The sequence below is a fragment of the Chelonia mydas genome, chromosome 7 (genome assembly GCF_015237465.2).
Source record: "Chelonia mydas isolate rCheMyd1 chromosome 7, rCheMyd1.pri.v2, whole genome shotgun sequence".
Lineage (NCBI taxonomy): Eukaryota > Metazoa > Chordata > Testudines > Cheloniidae > Chelonia > Chelonia mydas.
The window spans coordinates 100,439,228-100,456,668 of NC_057853.1; the positions used below are offsets into that span (position 1 = coordinate 100,439,228).

The 17,441-nt window shown below is 38.6% G+C and overlaps 1 protein-coding gene across 3 annotated transcripts in view; it reads right to left on the bottom strand.

Moving 5' to 3' along the window:
• The window catches only part of DOCK1 (dedicator of cytokinesis 1), a 545,102-nt gene that overhangs the window by 35,113 nt on the left and 492,548 nt on the right, over nt 1-17,441 (bottom strand). For all 3 annotated transcript variants that reach the window (XM_037903703.2, XM_043551994.1, XM_027819633.3), the window contains 4 exons: nt 15,644-15,820; nt 14,392-14,475; nt 7,569-7,706; nt 2,225-2,370 (listed from right to left, as the gene is read on the bottom strand). In XM_037903703.2, coding sequence (XP_037759631.1) covers nt 2,225-2,370; nt 7,569-7,706; nt 14,392-14,475; nt 15,644-15,820 — 545 coding nt within the window. The remainder of the gene's footprint in view (nt 1-2,224; nt 2,371-7,568; nt 7,707-14,391; nt 14,476-15,643; nt 15,821-17,441) is intronic.

The following is a 17,441-nucleotide window of genomic DNA, read 5'->3' on the forward strand; positions in this document are numbered from 1 at the left end:
TAAAGGAGCAACAGACATTATTAAGTCTCAGTGTTCCAGGAGAGGGCTGGACAGTTCAGGACAGATGGTTTTGGGGAAATTAGGGACAGAGGGCATGTTGGGGTCACCCTGCAATTAGTAACCAAGGCTGGTCAAGACCAGGATGGGGCTGTTGTGTTGTAGGCAGGCTGCTGGGGTCAGAGTGATGAACCAGGGTTGCACAGCACACAGACACTCAGTGCATTCTTGTATGCTTACTGGGAGTGTCCAGACAAGGAGCTACAGCATTTAAGGCACTCAGGATTACAGGACAAGTGGTGACACAACCTCTCACTGGTCTGAATTGCAACCCAGAACATGACAGATGTACAGCCTGGCAAAAGTCAGACAAAGGTCTTTGTGCATATTAAGCTATAGGTATGTTCAACTTTCCAAGGCACGATGAGCCTGAGCCAAAGTCCATTAAAATAAACTGAAAAACTCCCATTAATTTCAATGAGCCTTGGATCAGGCCCTATTTCACAGTGAGCTTCAAAACTAAGTTTCTCTGGTGATGAAGTGTATCCTGTAGGTTGTCGTGATATTTATTAAACTGCCTTGCTGCTCGGTTCACTGTGTCAGCTGAGCTGCAAAATGAGCCTTGTTAGTTTCACTTTTCGGTTCAGGCTCAACTGAGTTCGCACACACAGTTGACTTCAGGGGAAGGGGAGGGACCAACCTACATGGCTATAAAAGAAAATTGTAACTGTAATTCTTTGTAATAGTTCCATGTGTAAAAAGCTTACATAAGGAAGATGACTTGCATTATAGAGCTTTCTTCTGAATTGCACAACCTCTATGAAGCGGGATTAAAAAGGAAACGGAGTGGAGGAGGAGAACAAAGGAAAACGGATTCCAGTGGAATAATCCCAGACAAACTGTCCTCAACATGTGTGCCCCCCGCCACAAACATGCAGACTGCCAAATGGTATGTACAATGGCAGAGCTGGGGTAGAGGTGCAAAATGGAAAAAGCTGAAAGAGGCAAAAATGTAAAAGGCTTAAATGAGGAGAGATAAGAGCCAAATATGCAGATATGGAAAGAGTAATGTGAGGAGTGAGAAACAAAGAGAATGACACTTTTATGGTGGCAGCACACAGCCAGTTTTCCCCCTAGCCTTCTATAGATATAGTTTTCTTTTAAGTCATTTTCTGGTGGTGAAGAGCAATCCTACCACAAAGCTTCACTTTTTGGCAGCTAAACCCTGCCTTACCCTAATCTGCACCTGGTGGACAAAGCATGAAGGGACATATGAATGTTTAGGACATCTGGCATGTAAATACCTTGCAATGCTGGCTACAAAAGTGCCATGTGAACGTCTGTTCTCACTTTCAGGTGACATTGTAAATAAGAAGCGGGCAGCATTATCTCCCATAAATGTAAACAAACTTGTTTCTCTTAGTGATTGGCTCCACAAGAAGTAGGACTGAGTGGACTTGTAGGCTCTAAAGTTTTACATTTTTTTATTTTTGAGTATAGTTATGTAAGATAAAAAATCTACATTTTTAAGTTGTGCTTTCACGATAAAGAGATTGCACCACAGTACTTGTATGAGGTGAATTGAAAAATACTATTTTTATCATATTTATAGTGCAAATATTTGTAACAAAATAACAAAGTGATGGTTCACTTTGTATTCTGTGTTGTAACTGAAATCAATATTTGAAAATGTTGAAAAACATCAAACATATTTAATAAATTTCAATTGGTATTCTATTGTTTAACAGTGCAATTTAAACCGCAATTAATCGACAGCCCCAATTAAAGTCAAATAGTGTATCTTGAAATCAGCATTGAGAAAAACAAGATTCTTTTAAGAAATGATCATATTTGTTAAAAAAACAATGCTTTTCTTCCCAGTGGTAGTCCGTTTTAGAGAGATGGAAGTATCACTGCTGAGGAGGGAGGGAAAGAATTTTCCAAAATGCCAATTTTCTAATAAGACCCAGGTCTCCCGACATGCATACCCGAAACTGCTTTCAGTATAGAAACAATTTGCACAAAATAAATGTACTTGAGTTTTATTTGCTCATATTGGTAACTTTATAAAACAAAGAATTAAGATAACACATGCAATATACTATATGTTTGTAATTAAAGTGCTAAAGTGTAATTAGGTGCTGACAGCTTCTCACAACCCAGTAAGGATTTGCATGCTGAATCTTTCTCCACAATTACAAGCTCTTAATTGTTATACCTTACTTACCCATCGGAGCCAGGTCTGGAAGGGGTACTATCTGACGAGACAGATGACACTGATGCAACAGATAAAGGTCTTGAAGATGAAGGCATTGTGAATGATCGAACCATAGACCTTGGCCGACTGCCTCGTCTATCATCCAAACTTGAGGGCTACAACAAAGAAAAATAAGATCTTATTCTTTTTAGAACACAACCTGAAATTTGTGAGTCATTATCATGTAATGCTGAATGGTTAAATGCTTTTTTTCCACCTAGAATTTTATGCTATTTCAGTTACAAAAAATTTATAATCACACAGATACTGTTACTAGATATATTTAAGAAAAAATGCAAACAGGCCCTGATTCAGGAAAGAACTTAAGCATATGCTTAATTTTAAACACAGGTATGGCTCTGCAAGGCAGGGGACTACAACGCCCAACAGCTCCTCCTCACCCCTTGCACTTCCCATTCTTCTGGCCAGGTAAGGGGAAAGGCCCTGAGAACCAGGAAGTGGCTGGGCTGTGGTTGGAAGCAGTGGCCGCAAGGAAGCCAGGAGCTGAGGTCAACTGAAGCAGTGGCCACCTGGAAACAGGAAGTTGGAGAGAAGTTGAAAACAGGAACAATATGGAGAGCCATCTGTGGAACAGGCTGTGACTGCCAGACATTACACCTGGGTGCAGGCTTGTGTGGGATTTATGGGGGAGCAGCAGTGGCTAGGCAGGGAGCCATTGCAGAGGGGCCCCAATGATAGACTCTAACTGAGCCTGGCTTGGAGACCTGCAAGGTCCTATTTGCATTGAGCAGAGACTGGACTGGAGAGGCACTGGTAGGCCTAAAGAGTCCCAATTCTCAATTGGACTGCCCCCTAGGGACTGAAACATTTACCATTATTACACTTAATACACTTTTCACTGTAACTATTAAGCCTCTGTACCTAGGGTATTTGCAATCTTTCCCTTTCCTGCCAGTTCCACAAAAAATAACCTTTCCCTTAGCCATGTGTCTGAATGGTTACTGGGACTCACCAGGGCTACCAGCACCGACAACGCCTAGATGTTGAAGCACCTACAGTTTCCTCCGAGTTGTGGTGCATGTGGCATGCTACTGGTACCCTACTGTATTCCAGCACTGAGTAACAGCAATAATGAGCCAAAGTTTTAAAAAACCACAAATATGGTATTGCTGTTAACAGAGCCACTTTCACAGAGTGACATCTAGGTTGAGAAGAAAATATTTAAATGTCGTTTTTTATGCAGATGCTCTTTTATAGTTCTGAATATTTATACAAGCTTTGTTAGTCATTAATAACTGATATATGCATAAAATAATTGAACTCTTTCAGACAAAAATAAGAATCTCCTGCTGTTTAGTCACAGGTAGCTTTTCCACACTGTCAACTACTGCTAAGGTGGCATTGTACAAGAAAGACAGAAGTGATAAAATTCCATCAATTCTTAGTAGTGGATCAGAGTGACACTGGCAAGATAACACCAACTGGGTCTGACTTTCCAGTCATCTCTTTGACAATGTTAATGTGTATGACTGAAGCAAGTGACACATAAGTATAATTAATGTCAATATCTCGTTTCTCCTTGGGAATAAATTACTATTTAGAGGCACAGTGCATCAAACATATCAAGCAGGGATTTAAGGACCATAAAGGGAACAACATTTACAAGGATACTATCAAGGCTGGTAAGCTTCAGATAGGATTTCTCTCTCCTCTACATATGTCATTACCTTAAAAATATCACCACTATAGAAGGATCTAAAATGAGTTTCTGAAGTCAGGGCTGTCATAGTCAAATTCATCGGCCCATTCTGCTCCCCTTGTGCTTCTGGGGATTCCCCTGGTGCACAGGCTCTCATGCCACTCATCCCACAGACTCCCAGAGTAGGATGTTTAGTCAGGGCAGAGAGTTGGTGTGGCTAGCGTGTGCTGTGTTCTTGCTATCTTCAGCTGGCATTTGTTCTCTTGGGGACTGTTGGCACCTAGCCCAGGATGTGCTAAGCTACACTGGCACTGATCAAAGAATCCGAGAGCTATGACCAGATCCCTGTTGTCCCACTCTACTATGCCCAGTGGAAATCTGGCACAGCAAGAATTCTGACTTAGTGTGTTTAAAATACACACTCTAAACACCTGTGTGATCCCCAGTAATAACAGAAATTCAGGGCCAGATCCTGATCCCAATTCCACAAGTGTCAATCTGGACATACAGTGCTGTAAATCCATCATAACTGCGATCAGAATTTGGTGCACTGAATCTTGGATATAATACTTTTAGGTTACACATTCCATGAATTACAGTTTGCCTTTTTCATACAAGGGACATAATGTCAAGCTGCACTTTCTAGTGGTGGAATCACCCTAGAATTAACCTTTAACAGACTTCTTTGCAAAATTTTCCTATTAGTGTTTCAATCGTTATTTACTAAGGACTAGGCTGTGGCTAGCTCTTTCATGGGTGTGCACTGTGCGGTGGGGTGGGATTAATGAACCACATCTTGTGCTGCCTCTGGTAAGGGCTACCCAAAATCTCAGACCTGTTGGGAGCTCCTGTCTGATTAATCCTACCTTACAGATCCATACAAAGTTCAAAAATGGAATAGAGGGAGTCCTGTTTATTCTGCAGCTGTGAAATTCACCCAATACTGCAGAATAATGCTCCAAATTCAGAATTTCCGTTTTTAAATAATTATGGCTCTAGCCCTTATGGTTGCAGAGATAACCTTCAAAACATGAACCGAATGTAAACCACTGCAGTGACTTCTGCCTAAGTATGCAGACTACCTGATATAATAACTCTAAGGACATGAACTGTCCCCAATCATCCCAAGTGGGGTGACTGTGGAATCTGGCTTTTTCCAAGCTCCACAGACATCAACATTTCACCATGGAATTCATCATTCTGCTGCAGCCATGCATTCAATATTTTGTTTTGTCTCCTTGCCCTGCTGGGATCTGCCTGCTACTGTGTCTTACTCATCAGCTTTCCTTCTAATGGGGAGTTAGCTGGATTACCATGCATGCTCCCTACAGTATGCCACAGAACTAGGCAGGAAGCCAGAGTTGGAGTACAGATTGCAGCCAGGCAGCTTGGGAACCAGAAGCATACACTGGCAAGCTGGGCTGCCTGCAGAAAAATGTAGTAGTTAATGTTTCTTCAACTGGTGATTTTCCTTATTTTTAATGGTCTTGTTGATAGGAAATGCATTTGCGCAATCTTACAAATATATTAATTGTTTTTTGTGGGGAAGTTTCTGAAAGTTTCAATTATTAGTGTACATTTTCTCTTGCTTGAAATTATTCTTTACAATTTCTGGGCAAATATTTACTTTCTTAAGCAATTTCTGATATTTGCTTTCTTGGAGAAATCATATTGAAATCATATTTCGCTACAAGGTCACATCTTATCAAATTGTTGAGTAGATTCTCCCTTAATTTCTTTTTTCATGAGCTATTTGTGTGGTTACTACAGCTTGAAATCTAGTTAGCCATTTGGGATCAAGATGAACAATGCATGTCAACATAAAGAAGTAGACAAAATCTGAGTTTATTCACTCACTAGTATAGATTCACTTATATTTCTGATAAATCCTGAACACATTCATGTATTTATTTTGTTTGGTTTTTTAAACCATAACAAGGGGAAAAGAGTGTACAGTGGATGTAAGTTTCATATAAGTCTTTCTTTTTCATTACAAATCTAACCAAGACCTACAATAAGGTTAAAGAATATTTATAACATTGATGGAGGTTTTGATTCTGAGCCTGTCAATGCTACTCATATACAAGGCATAAGAGTTGGAACAGAAGCCTTCAACATACTTTCAGAACACAAATCCCAGCACAGTCAGTTCTAAGGTTAACTCTAACTCTTTACTTGTATGTTACTGAATTTTTAAAATTTATTTATAAAACATGTGCCCGCTTTGCATAATCTCCAAGTGCACTTACGGCTTTCAAAGTACATTCTCGATTAAGAACCTACGTGCAGGCTACAAGAGCCAGCACTTGAAACACTCTCTGCACTAAGCAGCAACACTCAGTCTTAAACAAAAACAAAACCTCTCTACTAACTAACCCCCTTTAATCAACAAGGTTCAAAGTGTAAGGGGACTTTCAAAATTTCTGGCTGCATCTTGAAGCTGAGACAGAAGGGTAGCCAAAAATGATTTGCTCGTGTTGGGAGAGTTCAAACTACAGTACTGAGGACCATCCACTGCGAACAATCTACATCCTCCCCCCCCCGCTCTCCTGAAATACAGTTTGGAGTCATAGTAGAATCATAGAATATCAGGGTTGGAAGGGACCTCAAGAGGTCATCTAGTCCAACTCCCTGCTCAAAGCAGGACCAATCCCCAATTTTTGCCCCAGAGCCCTAAATGGCCCCCTCAAGGATTGAACTCACAACCCTGGGTTTAGCAGACCAATACTCAAACCACTAAGCTATCCCTCCTCCTCGTAGCCTGAGATTTACAAGTAAGGTCAAGGATGCAGTGTACTTAAGAGCAACAAGTCATTGCTGAGAATCTGCAGATACAGGGCCCTGACTTATTGAAAAAACATTTTAAAAAGCCTTAGAACTAGCTTTGGAAGTGACACTCTGTGATATTCCTTGATATGAACCTCTTACTTCAAAGAACAAATGCTTCAAAGATATCAGAAACTCCTAGAGATTGTAACCTATGTAAAAGATCCTTAAAACCTGAACACTTTGAAGGACTATGTTGACTTCCAATGGACAGATCCTGGTATTTTAGGGTAAGTCTTTTATGCTGAGGAGTCGTGTTGATAAGGGTTTTTGAATGTTTTTTGGGACATTTGGCCACTTCTCTTAAGCACTGACAATTTAAGTGAAGTCTTTACCTGGGCCCAATGCTCTAAGCTATAATTGCTAGTCCAGAGGTAAATTAACCAAGTAGACCTATTCATCTAGCGTAGTTACAGACAAAGGTACCTGTTGAAGCCACTGATATATAACTATGCTTCAGAAGACAACCTTCTGGATGGGCATATACTACAGGACAAAAACCTAGAAACCAGAAAGATATTATATTCTAATCTTAGAAGAGATACTCATTTGATGTGCAACACAAGGCAAGTCACTACACTTTCGTGCGACTACCGACGTGGACAATTTTAGGGACATTAAGAGAAATAAACCTCTGTCTAAAAATGAGTTTAAATACACCAGCACCACACCACCAAAACAAAATGAAAAACCATATATCCCTTAAGATTCTTAATCACATTCTATTAAAACTGTTTTTTCTATATATTCATTTAATGACTGAAATGTGAATTACAGCAATTCTAAAGACAGATACTTTTTTAAATGTCAGGTTTGGAGACAACTTACAATTGTTCTGATACCGTATTGCTTTTCCACTTTTTCTTTAAGCTGCTTAAAACAGGCCTCCATTCTCTCATGAAATGGCCTTAGCGCTTCAGTTACTTTCTCTCCATGAATTCGGATACCTTCTGCCAGGAATGGAATCTAAAGAATACAATTAGATGACGATGAATTTTCTGGTCTTCTCTCATAAAAGGAAGTAGAGTAAGGGGGACTCTACATATACTTAGAAGTAGACTTTTAAGAGGAATATGAGATTTTTATGGAACACTAATAGCAACTAAAGCAGAACATGGTGATTTTTGGTACTATATATGATTTCATTTTCACTCTGTGTTGCGCATAGCCATTTAAAATTAATGTACGCATAATTCTGCCAAGCAATTATAAGGTACAGCTAAATTTATCAGGTTGAACAAATACCCCTTTATTTTATGTTTAAAAACCCCTCATACATACTGTACTTTAAATTTGACTCAAAAGCTAGACCAGTGATACTCAGACCTCAGTGGTTCAGGGGTCAAATTAGCAATCCACATTACCCAAAAGAGCCACAGTTGTGTGAATTCATTGTTTCATTTACTATTCATTTACATATTCATATTTAAACAGTAAGATGGGAAATATGTAGTTTTTATATATATATAATTCTCACAGCAAAATGACTGACCAAGTATTATAATTTTATCAACTACAATTGGTCAATAACATATTAAAAGCGTCCTGATTGGTTAATAATTAAATCACAGTGTTTTAATATCATGTGCTGCAAAGAGCTGCAGGAGATACATTAAAGAGCCACTTGCGAGCCTGAGTCTGAGTATCACTGAGCTACACTATTAATATCAGCCCCACCAGGTTTCATGGGAATAAATAGCAGAGAAAAACAATCTTCACATCTATTTCTGTTTAACACATGCTATTTAGGAAACCCTGTGTTACCATGAAAAAAAATCTTAAGATATTGTACACCACATATTTGTTAAGAAAACATACAGATCTACATACCAAAAATGACAATATTTTTCATCATAAATTGAGTTTTCAATGATTTTTAGTAGAGAGCGAGGTGAGGGGTGGCGGTGAGAATAAATTAATTCTCTTTTATAACTGAAAATAATAATTTATCTGCAAGGCTGTGTCACAAAATATCCATGCCAACACAAGGTTATATAATTAGTTCATAGTGTGGAGGTATAGCTGACCTTTTAAAATGTTTAAAGAGAGACATTTTCATTCCCACAGCAACACAGAAGAATCTAATAGTAGGTCTATCTCATGTTTAAGAAAAATATTTCCTTTTCCAGATCAGCTCCAACCTACACAGTGCTCTGGTTCTGAGTCAGATATTCTTTGCAGCAATCAAGCTAAGAGGTTTCCTCTTAATAATTCATAATTAAACTGTAATACTGATTAAAAACAGATTTTTCTAATATGACGGATCAGCAATCTAAATGAGCAGACTTATTAGTAAGGAGGATAAGAAGTACACAATTAAATTACATGTGAACAAATTTAAGAAATCTTATCAAGATGAATCCATGAATAAATGCATTTTGTGCTATTTAACAGCACACAGCTGTTGCTTCTCTTGGCACTCTTCAAAAAAATACAATATTTCTACAACACAAATACAATATTTCTACTCTATCCACTTTTATTTATAATCCATATGGATTTGTACTCAGTAGCAAAAAAAATAAACTTTAGAATGGTCTTGTTCCTAATTTTCTGTCTATAATAAATGAATCTCAGTTCCCCTCGGGCCAACTAAGGAGTGCATTGGCTCATTTGTTTTTCTTCGCTATAAGAGAATGGGACGACTTGGGCAACATATCTTAAAATGTATAAATATATTTTTGCAGCGGTCTACTGGAGTTTGCAGTGCATATGTTGGTGGGGGGAGAGTATGGGTTAAGCATTCTCTTTAGTTATGATGGAGACTAGCAGATGCCAATGGATATAGTCAAACCTGTGTGAAGGTCCTTGATGTTCAAGAGCAGCTGAACAAGGAAGATTAGCAGCCAAGCCTGTCTGAACTAGTCCAGGCTAGTTTTGAGAACATCAGCACCTTGCATCCAGAGCTTAATGACGCTGGATTAAAGGGTTTGCTAAACAAAATTCGCAGAGAAGACCAGATATGCCTGAGAGCAAGGAAACAAGGAAGACAGAGCCCAATATGAACAGGGCTGAATTTAAGAACTTGATGGTGTCTTAGTTTGGGTTTCTGAAAGTGGAATTGTTTTGTGCAGTTTTGACCACCTCTTTCCAATGTAACCAGCACTTGTGTACATTTTGTCTTCAATTTCTCTTCCAAGAGAAACTGACCTGCTACAGTGCCCCAAATCCTAATGCTGCAAGGACCATCTTTTCTCCCTCGCCCAAAAGGAGACAGGTAGGTCTGGTTAGCAGTGATGTAGAATTTTGATAAGGGGTATGTGTGTGTAAGGCAAGGGGGCAGGGGTTAATTGAATGTTATGTTGTTGCCAAGTTATTTGACCTTAGAGAAATGATCAGTTTATTTATTGACATATTTTAAAAGATTGTGAAGGGTGCCAGAGCTTTAGATAAGTGGTCTTACTGTAATGTAATAAATGAAAAAATAAGCACATATTTAAACATTAAAGATGGGGGGAGGGGGGAAGAAACAAAAACAAACAAAAAAACCCATAATGTATCCATATATTATTTATGCCATAATATATTTTTCCTTATCCTCTCTTTTTTAAAAGTTTATCATGGCTCTAGCTGCCATTACTTCTTAATATCATTCCATGATGTACTACAGATAGGGGTTCTGGGTTTTGGTTTAAACAGAGAGCTACCAATAAAATCACACCAATTCTATTTTTTAAAATGATTGAGCACCTATGAAAATTTTACAAGAAAGGGATTTTTTTTAACTTTGCATGTTGTATGCTGTAATTCCTTTCACCGGTATGGGAAGGGTACAGAAATAATTCTTTGTGCTGTGTACTAGTCTTGGTATGCTCTAAGTATAATGGCTAGAAGTTGAGTGACTATTGCACTGAGATGAACTTCATTACTGTCATGTGGTGATGAAACAGCCTATTTCAGATCTAAATGATACTGTCAAATAAAACGACAGGATCTGATTTTTCTAGGAAGTGAAAAGGCACAAAATTAGACAAAAATAAACACCTAAAATGAATACTGTAGATATAAAAATACAATAGATATAAAAACTAGAATATTAATGGTTAAGCAGCACAGTCATTTCCCATGAGAGAAATACCATGGCATTTCATAGGATTTTCATGAATTTGAAATAATGTTCAAACACCCGAAGTTTGGATGTTTTTGTTGTGACTGTTTTACACAGTACTAATTTAGGGTAGTAGCTTGAAGTACACATTAACAGAAGGCACCAGACTACATGGAAGCACTGAAAAATGAAGTTCTCATCCACAATTTAAGTAAAGCCACTGAATTTTCCCCACACATTGCTCCATCTCTCTGTACTTCCACCCTGTTCTGTAGGGGCCTCTCCAGAGAGTAGTGCCAATTTTGAGACTGAGCCTAGAACAATGGTCACCAACCTGTAGATCATGATTGACTGATCGATCCTGGAGACTCTCTCAGTCGATCGCGATCTCCGGCCACTAAAAGTCTGGTAGTGTAGCGGGGAGGGGGGCAGGGGTCTCCGTGCACTGCTCCTGCCTGCCAGCACCACCCCTGCAGCTCCCATTGGCCGGGAACGGGGAACTGTGGCCAATTGGAGCTGCAGGGGCGGTGCCTGTAGAGAGAGGTAGCGCACAGAGCCACGTGCTCCCCCACAGGGGCTGCAGGGGCGTGTTGGCCCCTTCCGGGAGTGGCGTGGGTCTGGGGAAGGCAGAGAGCCTGCCTTAGCCCCGCTGCACTGCCGCCAGGGAGTGACCTGAGGTAAGTGCCACCCGGCAGGAGCCCGCACTCCAATCCCAAGCCCTAACCCCCCTCCAGAGCATGCACCCCATAACCCCTCCTATACCCCGTACTCCTACACCCCAACACTGTCCCAGCCCAGAGCCCCCTCTTGCACCCAAACTACCTCCCAGAGCTTGTACCCCTCACCCCCTCCTGTGCCCAAACCCTCTGCCCCAGGCTCAGCCCAAAGCCCCCTCCTACACTCCAAACCCCTCAGCCCCAGCCCAGAGCCCACACCCCCTCCCAAAACCAACCCCCCTGCCCCAGCCCAGTGAATGTGAGTGAGGGTGGGGAGAGCAAGCAACGAAGGAAGGGGAGAAGGAGTGAGTAGGGTGGAGCCTCGGGGAAGGGGCGGGGTAGATCCTAGTTTGCATTTAAATTCAAAAAGTGATCTTGTGTGTAAACAGGTTGGAGACCACTGACCTAGAAGGTACCCAGGAATGAGGTCTTAATCTTTGGCCTCTCTCTCTCTCACGCTCTCTCTCAACAAAGATTACCTTTCAACTAAAGAGTATCAATTAAAGATTATTACCAATTACTTGTTTCCGGTGGTGCCCATGCACACAAGTTACCGCATAAAATGATCATCTTACTGCCAACACTTATATTTAAAAATAAGACTATACAATGAAAAAAATTGTATTCTGTTCCAAATACATGTTTTATTTTTCACTTTCCAAACAGAAGGCATCATCCCTACCCTGAAGAGGTTGTTTTCCAAAAGACAAATGAGACAAAGGGAAGGTGAAGGGGTGCAACAATACAAACAAAATAGTCACGGAGGTAACTGTCAACATTCGATATCATAACATTTTATTAACACAATGATCTATATTGAGATATCAAATCTCTGGGCTCAGTTGAGATACAGAAACCTATTTATTAGGAACTGGACTGAGACTGCCAACTTACTGTGTTTCATATTGGCCAACAGATACCTACTGCTGAGCTGGAGATGAAGTCAAACTAGTGATTTAATGGAAAAAGGCTCTATACTGTATCTCTCTCCAGTCCCTTGAGCCATCTTGTTCCTTATGTGAAATAGTGTTTAAAAGTTTTCTTTAACCTGCCACCTTTTCTACGAAGTTATGCTATTTGAAAAAGTTTTCAGAAATGTTTTAGGAATCATGACCACTCTAATTTTATATCAGGTAGTTTCAAAATTATTTCTTTTGGTTTTTGATTTTTATCACTTATTGGTGACAGCTTCAGAAAAATATTTGTTTGTATTAATCTCTTGTCTTTAAATTGCTTTGCTTCTATCATACTTGGAACTAAACTGGTGACAAGAAAGTTGTGTGTATTTTTAAACATGTTGACAAAACAAAACTTGCAGATTTTAAATAATGCATTTGCCAGTGTTTATTCTTATTTTAATGAATACGTGTTTCCAGCAGGATGATCCTCTTTTGGGGTAAAATGTGTTCATGAGCACCAATACAATTCATTTTTAATATGGTCATTAGGGGCAATGACAGTGCTGAGATGAAGTTACTCTCTTGGGATCAAATTATTTTCCTCTCTTGAATCTGAAGTCCCTAAAATCCAATCTACAGTAAACCTTACAGGGGAACAACAACAATTAAAAAAATCAATAAAACTTTTGCAGACCAAACTAGTGTTTGTTCTGCAATAGTTTTATGGCCTTTCAAGGATTTTTGAATTTTATCTCTGTGGTCTCTACTACATCTAAAATTGAATCCTCTAGAAATTAAATTATTTCATTTATAATAAAGACAGAATTGAATATAAAACACTATAATATACTTTTTTCTGGGTAAAAACATTTCTAGTCACATCTGTGGATTTTTATCATAAAATTATTCTGAGGCCAACGAAAAAATATCAGAGTACAGCCTTCCAACAAAGCTAGAATGGGGTTTCCTGTTTTTCCTGAAATGTATTCTTTGGAAGACAGAAATGTAGCTCTTCACAGAGGAAGGATGATACTATGTTTAAGGCACAGGACTTGGAGATCTGGGTCCTATTTCTGGTTCACTACAAATATCTGTGACACCTCTTAAGTTATTTAAAATATGTTTCTTCTATGAACAGTGATTGTAAAAATGGCACTGTAGAGTTCCACTATATATATATATAAATATCATAATATATAATGTATCATCTGTGTGTCTGTATGTGTATATATAGTTATATATATATATATTATATAATTGTAATATATATCTACACACATCCATAAACACATTACAATTTTGTAAGGTGCGCTGGGAATGACGCCAAGGCGTTGCAGAAACTCTTGCCCATTTACTATACATTTCGTGTATACGTGACTTTAATTGACTATCTGTCATACACAGCATACAGTACTACAAGATGCTACATATGCACATCTGTGGTTGTAAAAAAAAAATGTGTTTTATATATATATTATCTGGAGAAACAATAAGTGATCATGTAAACAGACAACATTTGCACAAGGAGACAGACTTACGGTTGAACATGTAACCTAGGGATTTAAATTCTGAGTTCTTAAACTGTAAGACTTGAATACTCTTAATTTAGTTTTTATTGTAATTCTTTATTAATTTAGCACTATACTGGAAAAAATTAGAACTAAATTTACAACAGAATTGGCCAACACAATCATAAGGTATTGAGTCATTTGAAAGTGAGAGAGTGTATTTATATCTCTAAACTGGTAACAGGAGAGACTATGTAATAAAAAATGGGTTAATAATGTTAGTCACTTGTGGGATTATCAAATGACAAACTATGTCAGATCTGAAAAGATGAACTTTAGCTCATGTTCCAAGACAGTCTAAATGCCACGGAAATGTATACACTAGGGTGAATGGTTTGATGCCTGAATTTTGTCACAAGTGACAGCAGGCTGCCTTTGTATGTCACTTGGCCCAGGCATGATTTGAATTAGACAGTTTACCTGCCATGCTATGAGGTCCTTTAGTTTTTCTATCTTTTCGTGATCTTCTGGATGCTCATGCATGTATTTTTCAGTAAAAAAAGCCTAATGAAAATAGAAAAGTACCAGTTATTTCAGAAAATGATTGAACATTTACTTCTAGGAAGGCTTTTAGTTATAGCAAAGGAAAATGAATCAAACCAAAAGATTTTGCTAAAAAATATCAGTAATAACATGTCTACAAATACATAATTAAAAGCAATGAATGACAATTTAATAGTGCCTGAGAGCATGATATCCATCCTTTGGGGGCAGTAAAGTAGGGGGAGGAATATTATCATATGTTGCTCATCACTGAACCCTCTGGTCAAGCAAGAAGTACTGCTGAAGGGTTCTGGTTAGTCCGCCTCATCGACAATTATGGGTATTGTGCCCAAGTGCAATTTTGGGGGTCACCAGGAAGATTAGTTAAATTTTGAAGCCTACAATACGTCTTGCAGCACAACAACATGATTTACATTCCACAATACTATACATCAGCGTCCAGTGGTTTAGGCGTCCTATGTAGGTAAAGTAGGCCAGGGATATTGGAGGCTGGAAGAGTTCTTCCGATAACAGGTCAAACAGTGCAAATCGCATGTCTCCCTTAATTATCTTACAAAAACTTATTGCCTATGTAACAGCAGTTTGAATAGGCACTAATATAGTTTTTACATTTTCACCATTTTTATACTAAGCTCTCATGTGTATATATTTATCAGACTAGGTCTGTGATAAGCAGCTGAAGTCATTCAAATATATTTGGATGGACTGTATACTAACTAATATATAATAATAATGCACTTTCACTAAATTAATCCCAATTACTTTTAATTCATAGATGTTAAGGCAGGAAGAGACAACTGGTCATACTAGATGATCAAGTAGTATAACACAGGCCACAGAATTTCACCCAGTAATACCTGCACAAGCTCCAATACATTTCAGTTGAACTACAAGCATAAATTTTATAAAGTTATCAAATCTTCATTTAAAGATTTCAAATGATGGAATCTACCACACCTCTTGGGAAATTGGTCCAATGATTAATAACCCTCACTGTTTCTCTTTCTTCAACCCTTTATAAATATCACCCATTTATAATATACTCGAGACGTGGAAAATTTTAGCTTTCCAAAACTGACCTATAATGCATAAGTTTACTCATGCACGCATACACACCACACACACTTAATTAGATTCCCTGACCAAACAAAGCTAATTTTGAACATACCTTTTCATAGTTTGTGAATCCTCCCATGACTGCAGGATCCACAATGCCATTAAGTAGCATAGAGAGGGGGTTAATAGGTAGATCTGCATCATTCAAATGTTGTTGAACCATATTATTGATCTTATCATTTGTTAACTGCATAGTTTCTATTGCATTTTCCAGTGGACTGATTTCAACCTAAAAGAACAGCACAAAAATAAGTTTTAATTACTGGTCCAGTAGTCATGTAGCAGGTCACGGTTGAATAGTTTGCTCCCCACAAAACCATCCCAATGATAATAGATTTTAGAGTGAAAGAGGAATTTCAGTCAATAGCTGCAGGAAGGTGCTGTTTCTACTAGGCAAGATATATAGTGTCAATACTGCGATAACTGATATGAGATAAACAGATAAAAGGTTTACTATTTTTCACTCTTACAGCATAATTACTGCATAGACCAAGGCTCTCAGAAAGATCAAGCAGGTCTAAAACATTAGAATTGCTTTGACAGAGCCCAAGTGAGCTTCTTGTGAGATACTGAGGAAAATTATGCATATGAAGACTTATGGACAAGCAGCTCTTAGTGGGTACAGAAGAGTGATCCAGACCCCATTATGGTAACAGCAGAGCCAGCATCTTGGACTGGATTGTCTGTTGGACTTTAAAGATGTGCTCTTCAGATACTTAAATATTAAAAAGGAAGAAGGTACTTCTGCGTGGCTTTTGCAGTAACTGGTAGCCTCTCAGGAAGTTGTATTAAATATGTTGTATAAAAGGCGATCATATTTGTCCAGTAGGTACCACTGTCTTCATTCTATTTTGGATAATTAAACCAAAAAGATGCTTTCTTCCCATACAAAATGGGAAACGACTGCCAAAATGGGAAGAAGTACTGTGGAAAGGGATCTGGGGGTCATAATGGATCACAAGCTAAATATGAGTCAACAGTGTAATGCTGTTGCAAAAAAAGCAAACATAATTCTGGGATGTATTAGCAGATTGGACATTAGGAAAAACTTCCCGTCAGAGTGGTTAAGCACTGGAAAAATTCCGTAGGGAGGTTGTGGAATCTTCATCATTGGCGATTTCTAAGAGCAGGTTGGACAAACACCTATCAGGGATGGTCTAGATAATACTTAGTCCTGCCATGAGTGCAGGGGACTCTGGACTAGATGACCTCTCAAGGTCCCTTCCAGTTCTATGATTCTATGATTCTATTCCATGGTCTAAAGTTATTACATTGTTTAAAGTAGGGGTCCTCAAACTCTTTAATAAGGTGAATCGGTTTTTAATAGAGAGATTGCATTGTATGCACCTCCCTCCCATTTGAAATCATACGGATCACCTCCCATCATTTGTGATCAGACACATCCTTCTGGCAACTACAGCAGTTGATTATGCCTAAAAGTAATATCTGGAAAATATTTAAAATATAGCTAAAATACATATAAATGTGACCAAACACCCTGTATGAGGAGAGCAAGCTCTCTACAGACCACCAGCAAGTACTCTGAATACCCTTAGTTATCCACTCACCAAATTTTGGAAGTCTCTCAATTAAAGAGTGTTAAAGTTCTAGCCTATTTATACAAAAAATGTTGTGGTAGAAATGGAAAACGTGTGTGATGGGGGTTAATTGGGGCCTGTTAGGAAAATGCAAGTGTGTAGTTGATTACACTCTAATTTACATAAACTCTACATAAATGAAGCACTTCTAGCTAGCTATCAGTTGCTTAGCATGCTTCTGAGAGCCACTTATAATCAAATTTCTTTAGTTGTCACTCTTACACCTGCTATCTGATTAAATCAAGTCTGTTT